Genomic DNA, 19,379 nt, shown 5'->3' on the forward strand with positions numbered 1-19,379 from the left:
CTAACTTCCCACTAATTTTTGCTCTATTATACAGTATGTCTTCTCTTTTGCATTTATGTTGGCCTTGACTTGCCTAGTCAGCCATGGTTGCATCATCCTGCCTTTAGAATACTACTACTTCTTTTGGGATGTATCTATCCTGTGCCTTTCGAATTTCTCCCAGAAACTCCAGCCATTGCTGTTCTGCTGATATCCCTTCTATTGTCCCCTTCCAATCAATTTTGACCAGCTCCTCTCTCATGCCTCTGTAATTCCCTTTACTCCACCCTAATACTGACACATATGACTTCAGTTTCTCCCTTTCAAATTGCAGGGTAAAGTCTATCGTATTATGATCACTGTCTCCTGATGGTTCCTTTACCTTAAACTCCTGAATCAAATCCAGTTCATTGCACAACACCCAATCTGCAATAGGTGATACTTCAGTGAGCTCAATTACAAGGTGCTATAAAATATCATCTTGTAGGTATTCTACAAATTCTGACAGACACAATTTTCCCAATCTACCCGCATATTGAAATCCTCCATGACTATCATTGCCCTTTTGAGCGGATTGTAATCTGTAGATGTGAACTTACCACCATTTAGGATATTTACAAAGACCCGATATTTACAAAAGGGCCCGAAGGATCATTGAGGACACAAGTCACCCCAACCACAAACTGTTCCAGCTGCTACCATCGGTGAAATGGTCCTGCAGCATAAAAACCAGGACCAAAAGTTAAGGGACAGCTTCTTCCACCAGGCCATCTGACTGGTTAACTCATACTGACACAACTGTCACTAATTAGACATTTTCATTAATGAGCAGATGCACAGGTGTACCTAACAAAGTGGCCACTGAATGTATATGATGTATATAGAATAACATATGTGCAAGACTGAGAAACAGAAGTGAAGTATAATCGAAGCTGCTGGTTGTCCATTGACAATAGGAACCTGTGCAGGGAAGCCATGGCACTGAGGCCATTCCACTCGCTTGACCTCAGAAGCTGGTATGAGTGATCATTCAAAGTAGAGACCTCCTCGGTTGCAGAGAATGACCACAATGTCTTCTGTGCCTTGCCATGCCCTTCACAGCATGCTACAGAACCTCATTCCTGACTGCAGGATCTTGCTAGTGATGCCATATGCCCAGTCCATCGAAACAGACTTTGCACACTAGGATAGACATATCCCTATCTCACTGGTGTTTGAAGCAAGCAAGCTGCCATCACCTGGTTTAGCCTCACCGCCAAAGAGGTGCACCCCGGTGTGTCTGCAGTGACATGCAAACATCTACTTGGAATCACAGGTGAGAGCTGAGTATCATGTGAGGATCAAAGGTGGATGAACTGTCCCAAGCGACAGAGGTTTCACCCCTCCTTGGATATCCCATGCACCCCTAACTAATGATTTTCAGGTGGGTTCAAGAACCTAATGGCAATGGGGAATAAGCTGTTGTTAAACCTTGAGGTGTGGGTCCTTAGGCTGTGGTACCTCTTGTGTGATGGTAGCCTTTATAAGGAGGCATAGCCCAGATGGTGGGTGTCCCTGATGATAGATATCGTTTTCTGGAATCAATGCCTCTTGAAGCTATCCTTAATGGTGTGGATAGTGCTGAGTCCACTACTCCATGTAGCCTCTTGTGTTCCAGTACACTGGAGTTCCCATACAAGGCTGTGATGTGACCATTCAGAATCCTTTCTACGTTATATCTGTTGAGGTCTGTCAGAGCCATCAATGTCATGCTAACTTTCCTTAAACCTCTAAACTAGTTGAGATGTTGGTGTGCCTTCTTCATGGTTGAACTTGTCTGCTTGGCTCAGAATAGTTCCTTCATGATACTTCCATTCAAGAACTTGAAGCTGTTCACACATTCTACTGCAGACCCCTCAATAAGAACTGATGTGTGTTCACCTGCCATCCCCTTCCAGTAAGACGTTACTTCCTTGGTCTTGCTAATGTTGAACACAAAGATATTCTTATGCCACTCAATCAGCTGACCTCTTTCTCCTGTAGGCTGCGTCATTACCATCTGTGATATTGTTGATAATGATGGTGATATCTGTGATTTTGTCATTGGAATGGTGCTTAGCTACACAGCTTCACTCTTAGACACAAGTCCTTTTGTTTTAAACACCAATACTCCATTTGTCTTTCCAGTTGTTTATTGTGTCAACATGTTGGCTTTCAACAATTAGAGTCATAGAAAACTACAGCACATAAATAGGCCCTTCAGCTCATCTAATCCATTCGAAACATTTATTTTACCTAATCCCATCAATTTGTACCTGGAATATGGCACTTTATACCAGTTCCATCCATGTACTAATTCAAATTTTTGTTAAATACTGAAATTGAACCTGAATCCACCACTTCGATGTAAGAATGGAAGAAGATGTAAGTGAAGAATTTCCCTCCCCCCATATTCCCCTTAAACATTGATTGTTCATCTTTAACCCATGGCCTCCAGTTCATTTGCATTTGAACATCAATCTTTTACTAGTTAATAGAAGCACTCCTTTTGCATTCTCTGCTGAAGACGTGTCTGTTAGCTGACAGTTCACATATAACTACTAGAATTTAAAATGGGTATGTTTATTGACATTGTTTAAGGATGTATTTGGGACAGAAATGGTTAATTAAAGTGGACATAATTTTAAGATGATTGAGGAAAAATATAGGAGGTTGTCATCGGTTATTTTTTTACACACAGAATGACGGGTGCATTGAATACCTTGCCAGGAGTGGTGGCAGGTACATTAGTGGTATTTAAGAAACTCTTAGATAGGCACGTGTATGTTAGTAAAATGGAGGGGTATGTGGGAGGGAAGGGTTAGTTTGGTTTTGGGGTAGACTGCATTACATTGTGGGCTGAAGTGTCTGTATATTGCTGTGATTTTCTATTTTCTAAGTATAAGAAAGAGAGTGGTGTAGATATAGAGAATTTGCATTCTACAATGATATGTGATTAACTACCCAATGGAAGGTTATTCTAAATCATGCATGATGTTTTGGATCTGGAGTCTTAACGTCTTCTACAGAAACTGTCTGATTTCCTGAATGTTCTCAGTATTTTCTATTTTTGTTTTAGAATTCAGGCAGAAATTTTTTTTTATCCAAAAGGAAATGGAATATAGCATGTTGGCAACCTAAATCTCATGGGCCTTACAAGGATAAGTACTAAGATCTCAATTATAGACAATCTGTACCTTCTTCCTCTTCTTAAGCCCATCATCACTACTGGGACACAGGATGCCTACAACAGTTCACCAGAATCCTCTGCCCTGGACCAATCTTTCAATGTTAGACTATTGAAGGTCACTCCTCTCTCAGAGATAAAGTTTTTGGTGCTTCTGTAGTTGTTTCTGTGGTTCCATGTTTTTACAGGATTGGGTTGCTAACCCTTCTCCTTTTGCAGCCAGGTACGGAGCCATCCGTGTGGAGTTACAATCTGCATCATTGTCAATGCCGATCAGTGGGAAAACAAGCTGGAAGAAGAATGCAGAATTTACCAAGGGATATAGATTGATTGAGGGATTAGGAAATGAAAGGTTGCCTGCTCTGGTCAGAATACAAAAAAAAATTAATTAACAGGGAGATATTTTGCACTACAGAAGGGCTAAAAAAAATTTAAAGCAGATTTATTATTGAAATACATATACATACAGTGGCCACATTATTAGTCCAGCTGACAACCTGCTTGTTAATGGAAATACCTACTCAGCCAATCATGTGGCTCAATGTATACAAAAAGCATGCAGACTTGGTCAAGAGGTTCAGTTGTTATTCAGAATGGAAAAGAAATGTGATCAAAGTAACTGATAGTGTCAGAAAGTGTGGTTTGAGTATCTCGGAATCTCCTGGGATCATGCACAACAGTCTCTAGAGTTTACAGAGAATGGTGTGATAAACAAATCAATACTTCAACCGAGTGGCAGGTTTGTGGGCAAAAATGCCTTGTTAATTAGAGAGGTCAGAAAAAGAAGGCGACTATAACTCAAATAATCACGCATTAAAGCAGTTCTGTTCAGAAAAAACATCGCTGAATCAGACAAAGTTATTCATTGGAAATGGGAATTGGTTTATTATTGTCACATGTACCAAGATACAGAGAAAAGCTTGTCTTATATACTGTTCATACAGATTAAATCATTACACAGTGTATTGAGAGTAAAAAAAAGTAAAACAATAGGAAGGCAGAATTGAATGTAACAGCTATAGAGAAAGTGCAGTACAGGTAAGCAATAAAGTGCAAGGTCTTTTGTGCACAGTATCCCAGGAAGGATGTGTTCTCAAAGGACAGAGTCCAGAGGAGACTCAGGAGGATGATTCCAGGAATGAAGGGGTTAGCATGTGAGGAGCATTTGGCAGCTTTAGGCCTGTGAATTTAAAGAATGCAGGTGGATCTGACTGAAACCTACTGAACATTGAAAGGTTTGGATAAGATGGTTGTGGAGAGGATGTGGAGCTGTCCAGAGCTAGACTCATGGCCTCAAAAATGAGGAGCAACACTTTTGAAAAGAAGTAAGGAGGAATTTATTTTAGCCAGAGAGTGGTGAATCTCTGGAATGCTCTGCCACAGACCAGATGGACACCTGTGTAGGCATAGACTATGGGTATATTTAAAGTGAAAATTGATAGTTTCCTGATTAGCTGGGGCATCAAACGTTATGGTGAGAAGGCAGGTGTATGGAGTTGAGTGGGATCCAGGATCAGCTATGATGGAATGATGGAGCAGACTCAATGGGTTGAATGGCCTAATTCTGCTCCTATGTCTAATGGTCTTATAACAGAATTCCTCAGTAGTATAAATTTTCTCTGTAGTCTAGAATTTTTTGGGAGGCCAGAATTCATCAGTTGCCCAAATTTCCTTGATAGTCTAGAATTCCTGGGTAGTCCAAAGTTTGTCTGGTTTCCTTTCAGAATGCCTTGTTCAAGACATCGCATGTAGTTACTATAACAATGAGGGAGAAATCACTTATTCTGGCCATAGTGTGAATTGTTTTCATTTTCAATAAGATCTTTTGGAATGAAAGTAGCTTCCTTCAGAGTTCATGTATCATCCGAAGAAGAAGCCATGTTTAATGTTCCATAAAGATAAACCTTTTCATGCAGTTGACGCAGTGACAATGGGTTATAAATAATGAAAGAGCAATACAATCGATGTCGTTTGTCCTAAGGATGCAGGGCACAGCTGTAGTTTAACCACTCTTGGCACAATGCCTAGCTCATTGTAAGAGCTATCCAATTTCTCCATTTTTTTTCCCCTGCTCTTTATTTTATTCTCCTTCAAGTAATTATCCAACTTCTTTTGAAAGTGGTTCTTCAATCTGTTTCCAGTACATTCCAGGTTATAAAGGTTCCTAACATAAAAATATTTTTGCATTATATCACCTTGGCTTTCTTGTCAATTAGTTGATTCTGCATCCTCTTAACAAAGATAACAAAATCTTATTCTGCTTAAAATCCTTGGCAATATTGAAAAAAAACTATTACAATGCACCTTGAGCCTATCAGTTTTGAAGAAAACACACTTTATAACCATTTCAAAATTGAAGATTTAAGATTGTTTAGGGTCATTTCCAGTACACAAGTGTAAAGGAGAACAAAATAACTTACTCCAGATCTGATGCAGCATGAAACAAAAAGCAGTAAGGTAAAGGACACAATAGATAAACTGTAAATACGTAAGATAGCTTATATACATAGATTGATCATACAGTGTGTAAATATAATGATGCTACAAGAGCTTTGTGGCCTCAGTACTAGGCCTTGAGCTGCAGAGTCAGCTGTTTACACCCACCCAGGAGAGTGGTGTTAGAACTGGTGCACTCCACCAGAGGTAGTGTAGCACAGTGTCCAAGCTGGACTTGGTGCTGCCCCAATGTTTCCTTTGCAGAAGGCAAGCCTTATGGTGCTCATCAGCAGATTGCTGCAACGTTCATCGACTCAGGATCTTGGACTATATTTTTGTGTGACTGTATTTTACTGATAGGTTTTGTGTGCTTGCTTTCTTATGTGTTATATGTGCTTTGTGCTGTGTGTGACTGTAGGTCCTCTGAGTTGTTTTGCCCCAGAGTAACAGTGTTTCGTATGGCTGATTCATGTATGACTGAACGACATTTAAGCTTGAAAGATGAATGACGAACTAAACAAGGTGACTGACAGAAAATGATAAAAAAGTGGTGGTGGGAGGTGTGAAGGGGAGGGTTCGTGAGTGGAGCTGTTGATCAGCCTTACTGCTTTTGAGCCCCTTATCTAAGGAAATAAGGACAGGTTGGCTTTGGTAATAGTCCAGAGGAGATCCATGAGAATGATTCTGGGAGTGGAACAGTTAATGTATGAGGAGAGTTTAATGGCTCTCGGTCTGGAGTTTAGAAGATCTCATTGAACCCTATTGAATATTGAAAGTGTTAGATAGACTGGACATGGAGAGGATATTTCCTATAGCGGGGGTGTATCAAATCAAAGGGAGCAGCCTCAGATTAGAGGGATGTCCATTCAGAACAGGGATGAGGCGGAATTTCTTTAGCCAGATGGTGGTGAATCTGTGGAATTTATTGCCACAGATGACTTCGGAGACAAAGTCATTGGGTATATTTAAAGCAGAGGCTGATAGATTCTTAATTAGTAAGGTCAACAAAGGTTATGGGGACAAGCGGGGTGAAGTTAGATATTAAATCTGTCATGATGGAATGGCAGAGCAGACTTGATGGGCCAATTGGCCTAATTCCACTGTTATATCTTCTCTGTTATGGTCTTATAACTAGATCCATATAATTGCAATCGTTCATGTCTGTTAGAGCAATAATAAGCTTCCTTCTCATCCTCTTTGAAGATGAAGAAACTTAGAAGTTTCTTGCCCCAGGCAGGTAATCTGATCAGCCACTCTAATTATCCCCCACCCCCTCTATTACCTCAGTCACTGCACTGCATTGTAAGCACTTTAAACCACATTTGATAATGCTCTTTGCATTGTAAATGCATGCTGGTATATATGTATTTATGCATATTTTATTCCATATCTGCACTTTAACCTCTAATTTTATTTTTATATCATTCTCTATTCTTTATATTTGTTGTAAGTTGTTATTTTGTTTCAACAAGACAATCTAAAAATCTTCAATCCTGATTCTAAATTAGGTGTTGCTTAAGGATATACACAACATCCTGTTTTCTCCTGAGACCTCCACAGCTAAAAGGGCACCAAATTTTAATTTTCCTCATTGAAAATTGATGATTTTCTTTTTCAGATTTATTGTTGAGGTACTAAATATTCGAGTCGACCTGACCTAAGTATTTCTGGCTTATCTGAATCACAAACAGAAGCTGAAAGTTGGTGAACTGAGTTTCTGCAGGCGACGATTTAAACCATTTAGACAAGAGAGCAAGGAGTAAGCTTAGTGAGATGCCAGAGAAATCTGTGCCACTCTGGAAGAGCAGAGTGACATAACTGTTAGGGCCACTGTATTGCTGAAATCCTGATTGAGGGCACTGACTGTGTAGAACTTGTGTGTTCGCCCTGTCACCAAGTAGTTCTCTACCCATACCTCAAGAACATGCAGGTTGCTATGTTCATTGGCCTCTGAATATTGCCTCCAGATGGAATGGAGTGGAAGAATCCAGAGAGAGATGATCAGAAGGTGGGAGAAGGAGGAAAAATTAGATAATAAGCAGCACAAAACAAATGGAGCACCAGAAAATTTTGGGGTGCCATGGTGCTGTAGCGGTTAGTGCTACGCATTTACTGCTCAGGGCATCTGAGTTTGAAGTTCAATTCTGGCGTCGCCTGCAGGAAGTCTATATGTTCTTCCCATGACTCCATGGATTTCCTTTGTGTGCTCTGATTTCCTCCCACAGTTCAAACATGTACTGGTTGGTAGGTTGGTCATTCTAAATTGTCCTGTGATCAAGTTGGTGTTAAATAGGTGGGTTGCTGGGCAGCATGGTTTGTTGGGCCAGAAGGGCCTGTTCTGTAAGGTATCTCTAAATAAATAAGATTAAAATAACTAAATGTCTTCAAATTCCATTCCCAAGGTTGCTCATAATGACTAAGGAATCATAAAATTTGCATGCTTCTGGTGAAACAGAGGAAATAGCATCTTTATTTATCTACTTCTATCAGAAACTTGAAGATACAACATTATTCCTTGAGCACTGGCAGTATCAGATATTCCTTCCACACATTTGGAAGGCAGAAGCTATATGTTCAGCTTTGAAACTCTCTTTAAATTTGTCAAATGTTGAGATTCCCACATGCAACTTTGGCCAGGGAGTTGCAAAGGAAAAATAACTAAAATATTACAAACTTCCAGTCTGGGATGAATGTTATAGCCCACATTGAAGCATTAGATTTAAGACTCAAGTTTACTTATTACTTATACATCGAAGCATACAGTGAAATGTGTAACTTGTATTAACAACTAATACACTGCAGAGTGTGCTGGGGGGAAGGCTGCAAGTGTCACCACACATTCTTGTGCCCACGTAGCATGTCCTCGATCTTCAGCAGGACAGCACAAAACTTAACAAGCAAAAAAAAAAACCAACAGTAAAACAAGCCCCATTCCCCCCTCCCACCCAAGCATATACGTAGTCCTTTAAACCCAGAACAGGGAACCTGCTTCAGCCTCCAGTCTCCAGCAGTCTCAGGCTCACGCCTGCAGACATTGGGCTTTGACTTCCCCTGCAGACTGCTCCGGTCTCCAGACGTCAACTTATAGACATCTGATTTGACCTTTGGCCTTTGATCTTCGCCATCCATCCCAGGACACATCGATCACCAAACACTAGGCTGGGCATTTCAAGATCAAAGGCACAACAATAAGTTAATGAGAGGTGGTCCTTTGATGCCAGCTGGTGTTCTTTGTCAAGTGCTGCCAGTAATTCCATCGTGCACTAAGGGAGATGAATTGAAATTCTGTATCAAAGCATTGTATATTAGGGAAAGCGATTTCACTTGAAACCCAATATGTGATCACATTTGACAGGTAATCCATCTGCTAGAGAGTTTGTTTTGCATTTACTCAAATTAGCAAATGGTGAAATTAATCACAAAGATTAAGCAAGAATGATTTTGATTTGGACCAAATTGTTATACCACTTCAGATCTGATGCAAGCTGTCTTTACACATGTCACACAACAGTATTAGAAATACCACTGGTTACTTGAAGGAGAAAAATTAGCATTAAAAAGATGACACGCTGGAGCTCATGGATGAAGATCACCTCTTGAAACATCAGAATCAGAATCAATTTTATTATCATCATCATCATCTTATATAAAATAAAATTTTAAACACAAGAGATTCTGCAGATGCTGGACAGCTTTTTCAGCTTTGCCATCAGATTTCTGAATGAAAACATACAGTGCAATAACTAAAAAGTACTATAAATTAGAAAGAAATACATATAGTATATACAGGAATGTATACATGTAAATATATTACAATGAGAAGATATATATATCTTGTTTCCTTGTGTTTTTTTGGCTTGTTTTGTAGCAGCAGTACAGTGCAAAGGCATACCATTTTCTGTAAATTGCAAAATAAATCATGAAAAAAAAGTAGTGTCCATTGATTGTTCAAGAACCTGATGGTGGAGGGAAAGGCCAAAGGTCCTAAAATGGTGAATGTGCCTCCTCATGTTCCTGAAATCCCTTTGCTGAGTGTGGTGTGCATGCAATGTTGGCGCTGGAATATGCAGTGACACCTGTGAGCTGCCCCCAACACATCCTTAGATTGTGTTGATTGTAGCACAAGCTACACATTTCACTGTGTGTATCAATGTATATGTGAAAAATACATGGATCTGAATCTCCTCGCTGAAGGTAGTAATGTAAAGAGGACATATCCTGGAAAGTGAGGGTCCTTAATGTTGCATGTCATTTTCTTGAGATTCCATTCTCAACCTGTACAAGATGAATCTATTGACAGTGTGAATTACTAAACTCTCTCTACCACCTCTTGCTGTGTCATCACATAATTTGGAACTAAATGAAGCAACTCCAATCATGCTGCTAAAGAATTATGATCTTACCATACTAAAGTCAAAGTTAAGTTTACTGTCATCCACACAAGTACATGTATATACAGATGCAATGAAAAATTTACTTACGGTAGCATCACAGACAGATAGCTGGTAAGGATGGAAAAATGGCAACTGGAGTTTAAACTGGCTAATGTGAAGTGTTGCACCTTGGTAGGTCAGATGTAAAGAGACGGTATACCGTTAAGGGAATGTGTTGATGAACAAATAAGCTTGGAGCTTATAACTACCTGAAAGTGCTACACAGGCTGATATGGTGGTTAAGAAGGCATATAGCATACTTGCCTTTATTATTCAAAGCATTGAGTTCTGAAGTCAGGAAATTATGTTGCAGGTTTATAAAACTCTACTTAGGCTACATCTGGAGTATTACATACATTTCTAGTTGCCCCATTATGGGAAGGATATTGAGGCATTGGAGATGGTGTTGAAGAGGTTTACCAGGATGTTGCCTGGATTAGAGTGCAGATGTTTGATGAGAGGTTGAACAAGCTTTGGCTGCTTTCTGTGGAGCAGCCCAACCTGAGGGGAAATCTAACAGAGGTTTGTAAGATTATGTGAATCATAGATAAACAGATGGTGTTGTTTTCCCAGAGTTGAAATAGCTAGAAATAGCTTGAAATACTGGAGGGCATGTATTTAAGGTAAGAGGGGATAATTTTAAAGGAGATCTGAGGGACAAATATTTACACAAAGAGTGGTGGGTGACTGGAAAGCATTGCCAGGAGTAATTTTAGAGGCAGATACATTAGGGACTTCTAAGAGACACTTCTATTGGCACATATATGTGTGAAAAATGGAAGGTTATGAATATTTTGAAGGAGGAAGAGGTTAGTTTATTTAGCCTTTTGGTTACTGCACTACCTTCACTCCCCACCTACTTACTCTGACTTGTCATCTTTTTTTCTACTCCTGTGAAGATCGCAACCTGAAACGTCGACTGTTTACTCTTTTCCATAGATGCTGCCTGGCCTGTTGGGTTCCTCCAGCATTTTGTGTGTGTTGCTTGGATTTCCAGCATCTGCAAATTTTCTTGTGTTTGTGATTAGTGATTTAATTGATTCGGCAGAACATTGTGAGCTGAAGGGCCTGTCCTGCACCGTGTTTTTCTATGTTCTTTTAAGTTACTTCAATTCCCCCATCCCTAGTGAACATTCACAAGATGCAAGGACAAGTTGTTTGCTTTAATTTTAAAACTCAATGCTTTTTTTTTCTTAGTTAGCTATATGTTGGTTGCTCCAGATTTGTGGATCAATAACAGACACACACGATTTTTATACAGGATTTTTAATGAAAATGTATAAAGTATTCTGAAGCTCTACAACATTGAGATCAAGCAAAGCTGCATATTGTGCATAGAACCATAATGAGAATCATATTAAATGTAACTTTTAGATGAATATTTAGTTTCAGTCTGTTTGTTTTTATTGGTTGCATTAAGCAAACTACAATTTAAATTTGTTAATTATATTATTCATAGATTAATTGTATAATTAAGTCAGATTATACTTACACGGTGTGTTATAAAGCCCGATCGCATGGAAATAAATGCAAGTATTGTGATTGCCAACATAGTAACCCAAACAGCGGTGGTATGGCGGCCGGCTTTCTATTGTAAAAATCGGAATAATTGCTCACTATTGTTCTAAATTAATAACTACATTAACCCCATTTAGAAACCAAATAACTCGTGTTGAATCAAAGTTAAAAGTAAAGTTATTACCAAAATACATATACATCACTATATACTACCCTGAGATTCATTTTCTTCTGGACAGTCAGAGTAAGTGCAAAACAATACAATTGAATCCATGAAAAAGTACACACAAAACTAAAACAAACAACCAATGTGCAAAAGACAACAAATTGTGCAAGTGCAAACAGAAAAACAAAATGATGATGGTTAAGTAATAAATAATATTAAGGACAAGTGTTAAAAATACCTCTAAAGTGAGTTCATAGGTTGTGGAATCATTCTGAATCCCAGTGTTGGGGTGAGTGAAGTTATCCACTTTGGTCAGGAGCCTGATGGTTGAGGGGTTATAACTGTTCCTGAACCTGGTGGTGTGGGTCCTGAGGCTCTTGTACCCACTTCCTAATGGCAGCAGCCAGATGAGAGCATGGCCCAGATAATGAATACTGCTTTCCTGTGACGGAGCTCCTTATTAAAACTTAATGCTTATTTAATCTTATTAAATTCAAACCATGAACAGCAATATAATGCCCAATTTATTCCTTTAGCCTCCACTCCTGAATTTCAAGTCTAATTAATTTGATATAATAAATGTAACAAATTCAACGCGAGTTTCCACAGGAGACTAGTCAGACAGACAAACTTTATATTTCAAGAGCAAGACTAATATTGACTGAAGTTTGTTATTCTTGTTCTACATAAAGGCGTCTAACTGTACTCGGTTAGCATTGGCCCAGTGCCTTCAAACGCTCCTCATATGTTAAGCCTTTCATTTCCAGAGTCATTGTTGTGAGCTTCCTTTGGACCATCTCCAATATCAACATATCTTGTCTAAGATATGCGGCCCAAATCTGCTCATAATGCTCTACATATGTCTAATCAATGCCTTATAAAGTGTCAGCATTACATCCTGGCTTTTATATTCTAGTCCTCTCAAAATGAAAGCTAACATTGCATTTGACTTCCTTACTACACGCTCAACCTGCAAGTTAACCTTTAGTACTCCTGTGTTAGTACTCCCAAGTCCCTCAGCACCTCTGATTTCTAAATTTGCTCTCCATTTAGAAAATAATCTACACCTATACTTCTTCCACTAAAGTACATGGCCTTAGAATTCCTGACACTCTATTACATCTACCACTTCTCTTAATCTCTCATTCTCATTCTGCTAATCTGTCTAAATCCTTCTGCAGACCACTTGCCTCTTCAACAGCTCCAGCTCCTCCACCTTTCTTTGTATCATCTGCAAACTTGGTCACAGAGCCATCAGTTTCAACATCCAAATCATTGACATATAATGTGAAATGAAGCGCTCCCAACACCAACCCCTGTGGAACATCTCTAATCACCAGCAGCCAACCTGGGGAGGGGAAGAGAGGATTGGAGTTATTTTAAGCAGGTTACACAGGTTCAATACTGGTTACAGCTGCTGCTTGTGTAGAGATTCAAGTTCAAGTCTATTATCACTCAACCGCACACATGTATACAGCTAAATGAAGCAATGTTCCTCTGGGGCCAGGGAGCAAAATACAGTACATATTTCACATATGACACATAATATAATGTTAACAATAATATTAACAGAAAAGAAATAATTATTTTGTAAACGTACAAGAGGGAATGCATTTAAGGTGAGGGGGTAATTTCAAAAGAAATATGAGGGGCAAAATTTTTGAGTGACTGGAATGTGCTGCCGAGGAGATACATTAGGGGCTTTTAAGCAATGTTTAGATAGCTCAAGGAATGTGAGGAAAATGGATGGATGTGAATATTGTGTAGGCTAAAGAGATTAGTTTAGTTTGCCATTTGATTACTGATTTAATTGGCTCAGCACAACATTGTGAGCTGAAGGACCTGCCTGTGTGCTGTGTTGTTCTATGTTCTAAGTTGACATAGAGTGCATATATGACATACAGTTAAATATACAGCAGTATAATGCTACTGATACTGTCATAAGTAATGTGCACAGGATGGTAACAGGGCATTCAGAAATCTCACGAGCTAGGAGAAGAAGCTGTTAACTAGCCTAACAAGCATTGTTCTTAAATCCTATCCCCATTCCCATTTTGACAAGTCAGTCTTCTTCTGCCACAATGAGATCACTCTCAGGATAGAAGAGCAACACCTTATAGTCCATTTAGGTAGTCTCCGACCTGATGACGTGAATATCAGTTTCAGAAAGGTAGCAAGCACATAAAAGAAAACACTAAAATACAGTTCTACAAAAGTATATAGTCTAAGTCCTTGAGTCCATGAATGTTGCAGCAGTACGCAGTCAAACACATCCAGCTTACCTTCTGCTGAGCCAACACGGGGCAGCACCAACTGCACCACACCACTTCCAGAACTCTGAAAGCAACTAAGATATCATATGCTGCTAAACTGCGCACTTAGTCTGTGTACCGCTGCCTCTCTGTTGCAAGCAGTTTCACTGTCTACACCAGTCCCAGCTCCTTCACTCGTTGATAGGGTAGACCTGCAGTGCTTTAAGTTCTTCATGTCCTGAGTAAGGTCTTGAGATCATAAAAGTACATTTAGAAAAGACGATAACATCTTAGGTTGACCCTACAGAAATCACTGCATCTGAGTGCACTACTATCTTATCAAATTTCTTCTTCTGGTATTTATTTTGTCTTTTCCCTTCCCCTGCCTTCTTCTGCAATCCCCTCTCTGGCATATTACATCTTGTCCTCACCCGATTATCATCTCCCCCAGGTGCCCCTCCTCCTCTTTTTCCCATGGTCCACTCTCCTCTCCTATCAGATTCCTTCTCCCGCCTGTCCCACCCACCTGGCTTCATATATCACTTTCTAGCTTGTCCTCCTTCATCTTCCCCCATGTTTTTATCCTGGTGTCTTGCCCCTTCCTTTCCTGTCTTAAAGAGGGGTCCTAGCCTGATATGTTCAGACTTTTATTCATTTCCATGGACCCTGCCTGACCTGCTGAGTTCCTCCTGCATTTTGTGCGTTCTGCTCCGGATTTCTAGCCTCTGCAGAATCTTAAATGGCTAGTCCTTGTTCTTGTACTGCAGTACCTTCTACCTTATGGTAGGAGGTCAAAGAGATTGTGGGCCAGCTGGGAAGGGTCCTTGACAATGCTGAGGCCATGATGAGTATTGATTCACTTCTTAAAATCTGTTATTTAACGTATGATAAATATCAGGCACAGTTTCTAACAAGTTAAATGAAACATTTGACACTCACTAATTGTGCTAATTATCTATATGTTTCACATTTCAGACTTACAGGCTCGAGTGTCCCTGACTTGATTGTTAGCATGAGCAATCAAATGTGGCTCCATTTACAGTCTGATGAAACAATTGGATCACTTGGATTTAAAGCCATCTACCAAGGTATGCTCTTATGCACGATGGCTTATCTTCTGGAAATATGGATTGTTTGCACCATACAGTATATTAATTTGGTATATTCTTCCTAGTACGAAAGGACCGGAAAAATGAAGCCAATGCCCTAGGCACGCTTCAACCCAACCTGCTATTATTATTACAGTTATTATCCTTCAAACAACTGATGTTTGCATTCCAAACAGCAAATACGTTTGGGTAGTCAGTCATGTGTGGGTTACACTGTATATACTCAGAAGTGTAGCAGTTAGCGTAGTGCTTAATAGCGGCAGTGACTCAGGTTTATTTCCTTCTGCTGCATGTAAGGAGTTTGTATGTTCCCCCTGTGACTGAATAGGTTTTCTTCAGGTGCTCCAGTTTCCTCCCGCATTCCAAAGACATATAGGTTAGGGTTCGTGAGTTGTACATTGGTTCTGGAAACGTGGTGACACTTGCAGAGTGCCTCCGGCACATCCTCTGACTATGCTGGTTGTTGACATAAGTGATGTATTTCACTGCATGTGTTTATGTTTCAATGTACACATGACAAATAAAGCTAATTGCTATCTTTATCTTTAACTGCTACATAACATCCCAATTTATGAAGTCATTTCCTTGTCTGATGAAGTGGTGGTGAATCTGTGCAATGCACTGCCAAAGAGAGCTGTGAATGCCAAACTTCAATATTATAAAAATGTGCAGGAAATTGTCATCAGCAAATTTTTATTTGGAGATATACCATGGAACAGACATTTCCAGTCCAATGAGCTATTCTGCTCAGCAACCCACCAATTTAATCATCACCTAATTGTAGGACAATTCATAATGACCAATTAACAAACTAACTGGTACATCTTCGGACTGTGGGAGAAAACTGGAGTGCCTGGAGGAAACCCACATTCTCATGGGAATGATGTACAAGCTTCTTACAGAAAATACTGCAATTGAACTCCAAACTCCAACGTTCAGAGCTGTAAAAGCATCACGTTAATCACTATGTTGCCATGGTATCCTTTCTTAGAGTAACCAATTAAATACTAGCTTCATTTTTCACGTGTACATCAAATCATTAAAATATACAGTGAAGTGCGTCGTGATCTTCAAACCAAAGCAGTGAGGATTGAGTCGCCGCACTTCCGGCACCAACATAACAAGACCACAATTTATCAACTCTAAACCTAACCAAGAGTCTTTTGGAATGTGTGAAGAAACAAAAGCACTTGGAGGAAATCCATGCGGACATGGAAGGAACATAAAAGCAGGAAGTGGTGGAGATTGAACCCCAATCATAGATTGCAGACATTGTGAAGTGATTGCGCTAACCGCTACATTACTGTGCTGCCTCTCATCGGTCTCAGGCTGATCTTTACCTCTGCAGATGTAATGAGCTTCCAACACAACTTTGCCATGTTAGCAGCACACCCAAAATTTTGCTGGAATTCAGCAAGCCAACCAGCCGCTATGGAGGGGATTAAACAGTCAACTGATTGATCCAGATGAAATCCTGACTTCCTCCGGCATATTTGTGTCTGTTGCTCAAAGTTTTTGGCATCAGCAGAACCCATTGTCTTTGATTTGCCATGTAGTTATGTCTATGAATTTTAACATGACATTTTTAATACAAGCTTCTTATTTTACAGAGGAGTATTAAGACATTGAAATAAAACCTTGTCAGACTTATAGCACACACTTTATGAGGTTTTGACAAGGATTCTTTTCTAAGTTTATGTTTTCAAGTTTACTGTTGTTAGTCATAGTTTTCCAGAGTATACTGTATATAAATGCTCATGAATATTTAACTTTGGGTGGAAGGGCTGTTAAAAATAATTTGATTTACTTCTTTATGACCTTACCTCTTATTATTTACCTGCACTGTACTTTTCTGTGGCTGTTACACTTGATTCTGTGTTGTTGTTGTTATACCTTGTTCTACCTCAATTCACTGTGCAATGAATTGATCTGTGTGAACAGTATGTAAACAAGCTGTTTGTTGCATCTTGGTACAAGTGATGGTAATAAGTCATGGACTGTAATTATCGAGCATGGAACTTACAACAGTATAGCACATGCTGGCCTTTTGGCCCACAATGTTGTGCCAACTTTTACAGGTTCAGATTCAGATTTATTTATCACATGTACATTGGAACCTACAGGGAAATGTGTCTTTTGCATTAACAACCAACACACAAAGATGTGTTGGGTGCAGCCTGTAAGTGTCACCATACATTCTGGCGCCAACATGTTCGGCAGAATATCGCAGAACACAACAAAACAGGACGTATCAAGTGACAGAGCAACAACAGCAAAACAAGACGGTTCCTCTCAAATTCAAGTTCAAGTTTATTGTCATTACCATGATGCACGCACAAAACATATATTACACACCGCACATAAACAAATTATTGCCATAAATAAGTTATAAAATTATAATTAAAAATGCATGTAATGCACAACACAAGTAAACAGCTTGCTGTCCTAGTGACGAGACCTCAGTGTGGCAGGGTATTCATTAGTCTCACAGCCTCAGGGAAGAAGCTGTTCCTCAGTCTGGCAGTTCTAGTCCTGATGCTTTTGTACCCATCTCCCACCCATCATTACACATACACAATCCTCCAGCCTCTGGACAAGCTACCTTTGGCTTCCAGTCTCTAACAGACTTGTGGATTCACAGTCCTTTGACCTCCTCAGTGGATTTGCAGACCTGGAGCCCTGGCCATCTGGCCTTGACTTCTGGACCTAGTCAAAAATTATTCTAACCTTTCCCTCTCATGTAGACCTCCATTTTACTTTCATCTCAATTCAATTCAGTTCAGTTTAATTCAGTTCAGAAGCAATACCATAAATCTTGTTTTATTTCAACCTTGCCAAATTTCTTTGGCTCTTTCAGTGTTCTGACTTATAGGCATATTGAAGAGTGGTACAGGATCCAATTGAAACTCATCTGTCAGCCTTGTGTTATACTGAATATACAATTCAGTTAAAATTTTAAATTCACTTAAGATCTTGCTACAATAAATCATAAAGTTTACCAACCTCTTACACAGGTTATTGTATTACAAATAATTATTGTGTTGTTTAAGGAAAATCAAAACACTGGAAAGGTTTCAACAGGGAGAGTAAAGAGCTGAGGTCTCTGCCACTCACAAGGTCCCTCTGGGGTCATAATTTCAATATTTGAGGGGTTTCCCACCAGTCTCAGCCCTTGGCTGTGCAGTGGCAGAGGGAGATCGGACCACTGTCATTCTCCACATCTTAGCATTGGCTACACTGATCTTCAGTGCATCCTTCAGTACATCCTCCTGCAGTCTGGACAGTGTCAGTCAGCAACATTCCCTTACAGACATCTTGCTGTGCTAGAAGGCCAGCAAATTTCTGGGAAGACTAAAGGGATCTCTGACCGAGGTGATGACCTTCCTGCAGCACTTGTTTGATTTTGCTCTTGTTTGCCTTTTTGTTCATTTTGTCGTCATTATGTTAACATGTGAAAATAGTCTATTAGTTAGTTTATATTGTGTTCTATTAACTGATCATGGATTCAGTGAATGGGATTTATCAGAATCAGTTTTATTAATACTAACTTAAATATCATGATATTTGTTGTTTTGCAACAAAGACACACAATTGTTATTAACTTACAAAATAAACAGTGAAGACGGATAATAAAGTAGTCTTCAGGAACTATTCAGAAATCTGGTGGCAGAGGGGAAGAAACTATCTCTAAATTACTGAGTGGGTCTTCAGACTCCTGTACTTCCTTTCTGACAGCATTAAGCAAGAAAAGGGCATATTCCAGATGGTACGAGTCCTTATTGATGGATGCTCCATTCTTGAGGCATTGCCTCTTGAAGATGTCCTTAATAGTGGGGAGGGTTGAATTTGTGATGGAACTGGCTGAACAAAGAACAATACAGCACTGTACAGACCATTCGGCCCACAATGTTGTGCCGACCCTTAAACCCTGCCCCCCATATAACCCTCCACCTTAAATTCTTCCATATACCCCTTACCTTAAAACCATGCTCTCTTGTATTGAGCAGTGGTGCCCTTGGGAAGAGGCATTGGCTGTCCACTCTATCTATTCCTCTTAATATCTTATATACCTCTATCATGTCTCCTCTCATCCTCCTCCTCTCCAGAGAGTAAAAGCCCTAGCTCCCTTAATCTCTGATCATAATGCATATTCTCTAAACCAGGCAGCATCCTGGTAAATCTCCTTTCCAATGCTTCCATATCCTTCCTGCAGTGAGACGACCAGAACTGGACACAGTGTAGCCTAACCAGAGTTTTATAGAGCTGCATCATTACCTCACG

General features: G+C 39.7%; 1 protein-coding gene across 1 annotated transcript in view; it reads left to right on the plus strand.

Annotated features, from left to right (window-relative positions):
* LOC132400744 (CUB and sushi domain-containing protein 1-like) overlaps nucleotides 1-19,379 on the plus strand; it is a 2,029,389-nt gene that overhangs the window by 1,470,167 nt on the left and 539,843 nt on the right. The window contains exon 12 of the mRNA XM_059982042.1: nucleotides 14,965-15,077. Within this exon, the coding sequence (XP_059838025.1) occupies nucleotides 14,965-15,077 (113 nt within the window). The remainder of the gene's footprint in view (nucleotides 1-14,964; nucleotides 15,078-19,379) is intronic.

The sequence above is a fragment of the Hypanus sabinus genome, chromosome 10 (assembly GCF_030144855.1).
Source record: "Hypanus sabinus isolate sHypSab1 chromosome 10, sHypSab1.hap1, whole genome shotgun sequence".
In the NCBI taxonomy this organism is placed as follows: domain Eukaryota; kingdom Metazoa; phylum Chordata; class Chondrichthyes; order Myliobatiformes; family Dasyatidae; genus Hypanus; species Hypanus sabinus.